At 33.6% G+C, this 9,767-nt stretch overlaps 1 protein-coding gene across 1 annotated transcript; it reads left to right on the top strand.

Annotated features, from left to right (window-relative positions):
• The first annotated feature begins 1,025 nt into the window (after window positions 1-1,025).
• LOC123530341 (uncharacterized) lies at window positions 1,026-5,999 on the top strand. Its single transcript, XM_053520877.1, has 7 exons — window positions 1,026-1,189; window positions 1,833-2,006; window positions 2,395-2,468; window positions 2,758-2,940; window positions 3,663-3,749; window positions 4,295-4,478; window positions 5,367-5,999. The coding sequence occupies exons 1-7, from the start codon at window positions 1,061-1,063 to the stop codon at window positions 5,568-5,570; spliced, it is 1,035 nt and encodes a 344-aa protein (XP_053376852.1). The 5' UTR covers window positions 1,026-1,060; the 3' UTR covers window positions 5,571-5,999.
• The last annotated feature ends 3,768 nt before the right edge of the window (window positions 6,000-9,767 follow it).

Here is a 9,767-nt window from a genome sequence, read left to right on the forward strand (position 1 = left end):
TGATGCTCTTCCACAAGCGCGTGACAAAAATGGCACTTTCCCTCTGAAAATTGCCATAGACAACAAAAATGACGACATGTGTGCATTGCTGCTTGCATATATGCCAAATGCATTGTAAGTAAAGTCAGCATTCAAAACGCTAACGCTAGAAAAATTATATAAAATTATAAAATGATTATACTGTTTTTTTATGAGTATCCATGCCATTGACATTCTCGGCAACAACACAATCGTTTGTAAAATAGTTGAATGACGATCGATTATAAGACAGAATGACTGCGATAATAAGATGATAATATGGTGATGATAATATTGTAGGATATAAATAGTAGGAATATAGAAAGTGTATAGAATATAATAGTAAGTGAAAAAGTAGAATAATTAGATGGCAGAATGTGAGCCTACTATCGCCATCGTACCAGTATCATTGTCATCGTACTGTCCTTTCATCATGTTTTGCGAGGTTGTAAGTGCGAGGTTGGCATGCCCTAAACGCGTTTAAACCCCCAGTTTCCTTTATATAGGTTACTGACCGTTCCAAGACGGTGCCCCTGTTTTCAACTGGTTGTTTTGTCTGTCTTGTATTGTAGGTTACGTATATTTTCTTGTTTGTTGTAAGCGTTTTTTCGTCCTCCTCACTCCCCCTATTGCCCCTCTTTTCCCTTGCATTTACGCTACTTTTTGCATCCTCTCTCCCTTTACTTTGAGTAAGTTTTTGTGTCTCCCCTTTGTTTTGGCAGTCGGAATCCTAAGACGGTACACGATTTTTTTTTCTACTTGTGTGGGTGCGTTTGTATGCTTGTGAGTCTATAACGGTGCCCTACTGTTTTCTTATGTGTTGCTTGTTCGTTTTTCTATGTTATTCAATTAGTCGTGGTTGTATGTTTATCTTTGGTACACGAGTGTCTGCGCTATTGTGGTTTACGTTGTAGTGTGACTGTTATTAAGGATCGTGGCATTCCCTTTGTATATTCGTCCTTGTTCAACTTTCCCCTTCGGGTTCCTTGTGTGTTTGATTTCATCACGACTTTGTTTATAACAATGTTTTAAAAAAAGACAGATGTTCATTAAAAATATAACTGTGTATCTCTGCTTATATTTAAGCGTACGTGGATTATTCCTCTCGTATGGAAATTGTGTTGCTGAATTTTCTATTCATGATTTGCTTCGTACAGAAACCAGTATGCAGGTACTTAACCTCTCCTTTAGAAAATAGGATTTATTTTACTAAACTCGTTGTTGCTTTGCTCATAAAGCAGCTAGACCTAGGACATTTCCTTTAGGGAGCACGACTAAACAAAGACAGACAAGACTCATAATTGACCCGACCAAACATTGACAGAATATTAAAAAAAATAGCGACAGTGTATTAAATGCTGCAAAAGACGACAGATCAAGGATCGCCTTTATTCTATAACAAATCTATCTTGAAATCTTAAAAAAAACTACTTTATCTGTTATTAACGAAAATTTTTTACCATGAGATCGATCTCAACGGTTGGTCGACACGACATTCTGTTAAATTGCATGGCCGATGTTCTGTTGTGTCATTATTGCGTCGTGTTGATGAAGTAATGTGTTACTGTATTGTACGTCGATTTTTGTAATAAATCCTTATTTATAGTCTCCTTCTTATCGGCAAAATACAGTCTCGATATTATTACTGTGGGCATAACATTTCTTGTGTACCTAGTAAAATAATCTCTGACCACATATCTACCTATCAATTGTGAACTGGTTAACCCTCATACCCTTATAATCTTAGTTTCCTTCAAAAATCGTAAATAGCTAGAACGTTAAACAATTTATATCTTATATCTATGCCTTCATAGAAAACGATTCTATCAATACTTGACTGCTTGATAGAGACAAGAGGTTCTACCGATATGTTGAGAGCATTTTACGATCTGCTGGAATGTGACGAAAATGGACGGACACCTACAGACAGCAATTTTATAGAAAAGTCAAGATCACCGCTTCAAGTAATTGCGAAACAAGGAAATAAGGTATACATGTACATATATTTGTCTGCTGTGCTTAAAATGAATTAAGAGATGATGTCAGATTAACTACTTCATTTCTTATAAGATAATCACTAGCTTCAACTAAAATATCTTGCTCGTTTTCTTGATTTGTGTGACAGGCACAGCGGCATTAAGTTGTTCATGATAACAGTAATTTAAGAAAAGCAAACAGTAACGATACTTTGGATAACATTTTTCATGTTCTGTTGGTACGATATTATTATTTTTTCATGTGAAAACGCAAAATATTTTTAAATAGGATTTATGCTTACTTTTTGACACAAAGTGGTCAGTTTGGAGAAAATGTTTGCAGAAAGTGTTCAAAATACTAACATTTAGACTAGTGTAGACACATAATCTTTCACTGCAGAACATTGTTTACCATGACGCAGTGAGGTTGCTTACAAGAAGAAAATGGAAGCTGTATGCCAAAAGGAGGTTTGAGTAAGTTTATGTAGTCATGTTTAACAAGGTTTGTCCAAAGGTGTGTCAGTTGTCACGTGATTAAAGCTTACACAAAGTACATGTTATCATAAACGGTAAAGAGGGATGTGATTGGATAAGAAAATTAAAAGAGGTTGGAGAATTATGAATGCGCTTATAAGGGCACTATCAAGATATCTGAGTCAATTCGAGCTTAAATCTCTAGCACAAGTTTTAGTATTGTCAGACGTGTACTAGTAACATATCTGAAAGCCATCTGTTTGAACATCAGTACATGCTTCCATTTCAGACTTAATTCTTTTCTGTATATTATTGGACTGTTTTGTATCACATATTCCGCTATCGTGACTGTGACGACGCCCAAGCCTGATGTTTATAATGGTCCTCTACAAATATCTACGGCTGTATTTGAAGTGTTATCCCTTGTTATGGTTGCGCAAACATTGTCAACAGAAATTAGTCAATTGAGACGGTAAGTCATATTAAATTGGTGCTGTGATTTCTAAATCAATGCAGTAGCTGCCTAAGTCAGTTCAATAACTATGTTACCTTAATCTTTAACAGACTCTGTTCTTCGATGTTGCATTAATCAGATAATAAATATCAGAATTGTATTAATCTTGCCTCTTACAAATTACCGACATTTGTATTGGTCAAGAAGCATCACCAACTGACCAGATTTATTCCATATCAGGTTTGTAAATACCCGATATGGATTATTATTGATAAATCGGTGGCGTAGTTAGTCGAATTGTGCCGAGTCAGGCGCTCGCCTGATATGGATTTCCTCGACAGCCTATATATGTTTAAATAGTTTGTCATGATCCCAATATTTCCATAACACTGATAATAGTTTACATGTTTTATTCTTAGCTCTTGTGACTAATGTCACAAGTGTTCTTGATTTATTCCCGGCTATTACTTACCACAACTGAATGAGATTTCAAACATGCCATTCCTATTATTGTTTTGATGTTTTTCACTGCTTTCCAAGTTTTCTTTCCACACATAAATGTTGGTTATGTAAAAGATGAGTCGGTTTACGGTTATGGAATTACAGTACATGTAGAAGAATGTTTAAGAAAATATATCGAGCTACTGTCACATTATCAATACAAAACGTTGGTATCGTTGATGTGACATAAACGTTACAAAATCTATAGATTATGAGTTTATGTCATAAATTATATTCAGCACTTTCTGGGGAATATTGTTTGTTGGCATTCGATCGTTGACAGAAGCTCAACCCGTGGTTGATTACACTGGAGACGACGGATATGGGTAGGTATATTCCAGACATAGTCTGTTTTGTTTGCAAGTATTTTTTTGCCAAGTATTCAAATTACAACAAAATGTTTTCAATGTGCTGAACTTAAAAAAAATATAACTCATTAAGTTTACAAATAACAACATTTTAAATAAGATTTCTCTTATTAATGTATTTTGAATAAGTACTCAAATTACTGCACTTTAAACAAGTACTTAGATTACTTTTAATAAGTACTCAAATTACAACTCTAAAGGTAAGTGCTGAAATTATTGCATTTTGAATAAATCACGACTAAAATCACTGCAATTTAAATATGTACACAAAATGATTGCACTTTTAATAAACACTAAAACTAAGTGCTCAAATTGCTGCCCTTTAAATAAGTAAAAATTATTACATTTTCAATGAGTGATCAAATTAAAATACTATATATAATTGCTCATATTACGGCACTTTGAAAACGAAATCAATACCGTACTGTTATAATTTATTAATTGTGAGCAGTAGTTTGTTCTGTGGTTTTCGATGACCCTTATATTATTATGTTATTTTACAGGAAAATCAGTGTTATACTTATGCTATGCTTCCTGTTCACGTGTATCGTCATCCTTCTCAACATTCTTATTGCACAATTGACTGATACATATCAAAAGGTCCAGCAAGATGCTCAAAGAGGATTAGAGGTCAATAGAGCATGGATTGTTGCCAGAGTGGAGTTAAACACTTTCTTCTTTGGAAAGGTGAGTACGAAACGAAAAATTGTTGGCTGGCACGAGTGAACTTTTGTTCAGCTCATAAACTTATCAGCTTCCCGAAATGAAGGCGTACAAGAAACAATGAAGAATATCCAACAGGGAAAGCCACGTTCTAAAAACGCAGCCAGAACCGTTTGTTTAATCACCTCTTGTGTAAACCCTTAAATGAAAATTGTAATTGCTAATCTCAGGTATTTGTGTCTAATGTACTATTATATATATATAAAGACACCTTTTAATTTTGGGACTGTCTTTGATATATCTTTGAAATACATAAAGCAAAACTGATCATATAGCTAATGACTATAGTATAATTGTAAAGTATATTTTAATGATCATCTTTCCTTTAACAGTGTTTCACATTATCGCTTTATACTTGAAACGTTTTACTTCGTTTTATACATGATTCTCAGCTTGAAGTAACCGTTGTCACACCACAGTTAGGGAATATTGCATGAAATGCTGTTAGCTGTTTGGACTATCGGGTTAACCTTAAAAATTCGATGATGGTTGCGAGATTTCAGTTCCTTTAGTGACTTCTAACATTTTACCATAAATTGTATTATGAAGATTTAAGCGAACACAATTTAAAAAGCATTATACATGTACTCATCTTCAAGGTGATGGTAAGGAATGTGAACAATGTCACTGATGATGCGCTCGCGCTTATTATCATTAGGTCAATATCACATTACTGTTAGTTTGCCATGGGGGTAGTACTTAACTCTGTGAAATTATGTCACAATGAAGTAGCCTTAACAGGTTCTGTGAAATTTTAGATGAAGAATTTTAGTGTTTTTTTTTTATAGAAATCCAAAGTAAAGAGTTCTGAACATACGACTGGCTATAGTTCAATTTTTTATATACTTTAAGAACTTTAGAAAATCTCACTACAAGGCGTATGAAGATATCGAAAATTTGAAAGATGTGCTCACAAAATGGGAATCTCCACCGCTCAATGAAATGAACAAATATGTCGAAGACATCTGGGATACCTTAGACAATCATAAAATGAATCTCCTTACCATTCAACATAGGTTGGTTCGTCAGGAAAATACTTTGAAAAACATGCAGTAAGTTTAACGTTTAAACTGATTTTTGTAAAAACTAAATTGGTTTGCAATATGTCACCTTGTATATTTAGTTATACTTTCATCCAAAACTGTGATATGAAACACAATCTATACAGTAGATTTGTATCCTTAATAAAAGCTTCCGGAGTGTTTCAAAATTTCTTGAAAAGCAATAGTTTTAATTTGCATGTTGTAATCAAATTGTAACTAGCCTAAAATATATGAATTTTCTCAAAATAGTATTTTCTGTTATGATAAAAAGACAAATGCGTTTTGGTAAAAAGCAGGTTGCTATATTATGAGTGTATTATTGTTATCAATATGGCATTGTATTTTACATCATTCTTAGATTGTGAGAATCCATTTAAGTGATACGGTCACGTACACCGCAGTTTTCGTATTCTTCTTAAGAAAATACTTGCTAATATTTACATTTCAGAGATCAGTTAAGTTGCGTGGTTGCTATGCTTAAAGCGAGTTCCTCTGATCCATCAGACACAGATCTACCATCATCTCAGAGACCGAAATTCTGCCGAAGTGATACAGAACAAAATGGATACATTTAAACTAATGACACAACTAATGCTAGTACAAGAAGAAAACATTTACATAAAGAAAAAAACATTGCACTTGACGACGTTCAGACTGTTAACGGTATAGATAAAGACACTTCCGTATGAAAACAAGACTCTACAGGTTCTGACGAGAACAGTTTAGTTTGTATTTTTAAGTAGCAACAGGTCTTCGATCTCTTTATCAACAGGTTCAGCTGTCTCTGGCCTCGTTGTGGAAGTCCCATATGCTGAACAATTTCGGACACTTGCCAAAACGTGTTTCAAAAAGTTAAGTAGATCAATAAAGACCATTTTATTGTTTGAAATTCAACTCTTTGATCGTATCATCGAAATCCCTTCCAATGTGTCAATTATTGGAAAGCTGCCAAGAAATGTAATAAATAGGAAGTTTTATACCTTACTTACTTATCAAGGTAGCCTAGAAATCTATTTTTTGATACTTTTAGTCAAGAAATAAACTAACTTTCGATAGTTTGAGATCTGTCAAAGTTCCAGAACGCTTGTGATGGATATGTGCATAATGAATAAATAATTGTTGATCACTGCATACATGTAGTCATTTGTTCGTTTAAAAATATGCTTACATCAGAATAAATATTTGATGTGCTTCCGTTTAATCTGCTGTCCGTTTTGCCAGACTCTTGTTGATTGAGGACGTTAATGACAGGCAATGAAATGTGCAACACCTCTCACACACATAAGCGCCGGCTTAAGCAGAACTTTTCTTAAGCATTGAATGGACTCCATGATCCCATTGGACAAGAACATATAAGAACACTAAGCCCACGTAGGTAGTGCCTTTTGAAAAGAAACAGCAACTGAATATTACTACTTTAGAAGAGCACATTTTCAAAAAATAACCGAAATACAAAAAGGCAGAGTAAATGTTAGAATGCGGAAGATGTTTTTGCCCGTAGAAAATTCTGTTGATATAAAAACAACGTATAAAGTATACACTCCTATTTTCGGCAACTCGGACAGACATTGAAATTGAGCCAGTTCAGCTCACGGGCTAGGGTGCTTCTTTTAAATTCTAATCATATCTTCCTCATAAACGTACGGACCTCGACTAACTCTGCTCTGAGACAGGTTTGACTGGTTCCTGGTTTGTAACGGCGTGCAGAATGATCAGATACTACTTACCAGGGCCAAGACTGAGGTTGATTGGTTACTTTATTGGTGAGAGTAATTTACTTTATTGGTGTGAGTAAATTATTTAGATAGCTACCTTGTCCTAGAGCTTTTCAGCTGAACTCGAAGAATGGTGATGAAAACGTTCCTTTTTTAACAAGGCACAGCGCAAGCAATTAGAGCAAGATTGTCGTAAAATACATATAGAGAAGACACACTTTCTACCTTCTGGCACTAACCCCACGGTTAATTTACAAAAGGTTGGTGGGCTTATTCGACGCCGCCCTGAAGGCGGTGTCGACTATATGGGATACACTTTTATTTCGGACCCTGTAAAGATGGTAATGAATAGTTTCGGAATGATAAACTGAACACAGTGAATAATTTGTAAAAGGATCAACGATATTGCACAATACATTTTAGTGAATAAACAAAACAATGGCAAAAAGAAAACATAAAAAATGTATGTAATGCAACTTATTATGTGATTTAAAACAATGCTATCTGTCTTTCCTGTCCTTATTTGTAGAGCAGAACATATTTTTTTATTTACAATTTCGTCAAAAATGTTGATCCGATTTATTGATATGGGAGGTTACTCTGTAAGTCAAGTTTTCTATTTCTATTCTTAGCATGACCTACTTACCTATCTCGTTTTCTATAAATAGAACACACCGCAGATATACCATACTGCAACGCGTGAATCGCCTGGACAAGGGAGCGTTCGTGTATTTTACAATAATCTTGCAGTAAACTTCGAAGAGAATATTAAAAAAAAATAATGGAAAATTACAATTTGCCTGCATAAAAATTCCTTGAAAAAAAAACGTATTTACACAGTAAATAAAGGAATCAATAAGCATAGATATGTTGAAGTGAACGAAGGAAGTGCCGCTGTAAACTTATTTCTAATCTTTTGTCTTATTTTCTTTGTTGATAGGTACAGTGATGTAATTTCAGAATGCGCACACTTTTGCAAATTCCTATTTCTATTTGTTTTGTTTGTTTGTTTGTTTTTTTTTTCTTTTTTCTTTCTTTTTTTTTTTTTTTTTGCTTATGTGTCATATAGATCTACTCATTGTTTACAGATATACACTGTCAACTAAGGTGTGTAATAGGCTAAAGAGCATTTGGCTGAATTTGTCAGTGACAAGTTAATACTTCTTTAAATGTGGTTAGATCGAAATATCAAAAGCCATGGGACCATAACTTATCAAAGCATCAGTGACTTTAAAATAGAATTCCTTGTTGAAATTATATGTTCATTGATCTTATATGACTAGTCAGTTGCTCTGGTTTTATTATATCTTGTTACTTGCTTCTTTTTTTTTTTTTTTTTTTTTTTTTTTTTTTTTTTTTTCCATTCCTGACAAAAAAAAAAAAAGAAACATTTTCATTGAAATATTTTCTACACTTTGGCAGTGGGTTATTATGCTTGATAAATTTCTTGTAATATTAGATTTGAATCTAGACACTGACATACTCCTAGTAACCTTACAGTTCAACGAGGACTTCAAGTTTATCGTTCGTCCGAAAAAAGAAATGAACTCTATGATATTCGAAAGAATATAAGAAAGATTCATGCTTTGTGAATAGGGGCAATATAGAGATTATTTATGTTATATCATTCTTTTCTTGGACACAATTTTTGGGCAACGGAAACAGTAAATTGCTGTGTATAATCTGCATTCTAAAATCTATAATGTAGGTAATTAAGGTCCATAAAACTTCATCAGTAAATAGAAAACACTCATTACATTACATGATAATAAAAATAATGGTTTCTGTGAACCACAACTTTGAAATAATTTCAACACTTCCTCATTTCCCAACAAACTGCATTTCTGTGAAACTTCATACACACGCTCCTGCATATAAGAACTTTTCACAGGAGGTGACCTTAGTTAGTGAAATAATTACTTTAATTTTGTATGTAAAGGGACCACCTACTCGCAATGTTAGTGTCATTGCAGGTAGAGGATTTGTATTGCATGGTAAAACTTTTCTATCATGTTTATTCTTCATGTTTTAAACAGTTTATAACATATATTGTTTTATGTGCTAATGTTGATAACTTGTAGCCAGTCAGACTAATAAAGTAATGATTAGGTGATTTCTCATATTGCAATTTACTTCAGACACAAGACTTGGCGGCGTCTTTGATGCTTGCATCAATGAATTTCCTTGTAATAGACTGGACTAAGGTTTCGATTTTGCATTGTCGGTATATTTAATTTACACACCGATAGAATATTGTATCAACAATTAACTATTCAACTGTGGATAATTTCGTTTAGGGAACACTATCCTGATCATTCATCAAATTCAATATTTTGGTGTAATGCACGTTTTCTTGCCTCGAAATCCGTTTTGCAACGCTTTCAGTGATATAACAGAATGTGATTTTTATTAACACCGACTTTTCTTATTTAATATGATTCATAAAGGATACATTAGAAAACAATAAGATAAGATATCAATAACTCGACACCTTC

This window comes from Mercenaria mercenaria, chromosome 13, assembly GCF_021730395.1.
Source record: "Mercenaria mercenaria strain notata chromosome 13, MADL_Memer_1, whole genome shotgun sequence".
Taxonomy (NCBI): Eukaryota; Metazoa; Mollusca; class Bivalvia; order Venerida; family Veneridae; genus Mercenaria; species Mercenaria mercenaria.

Coding starts and splice junctions, on each gene's coding strand:
- LOC123530341 (XM_053520877.1), top strand. CDS start 1,061: ATGTTCATTAAAAATATAACTGTGTATCTCTGCTTATATTTAAGCGTA. Junction 3,750..4,294: donor ACTGGAGACGACGGATATGG/GTAGGTATATTC, acceptor GTTATTTTACAG/GAAAATCAGTGTTATACTTA. Junction 4,479..5,366: donor ACACTTTCTTCTTTGGAAAG/GTGAGTACGAAA, acceptor ATATACTTTAAG/AACTTTAGAAAATCTCACTA.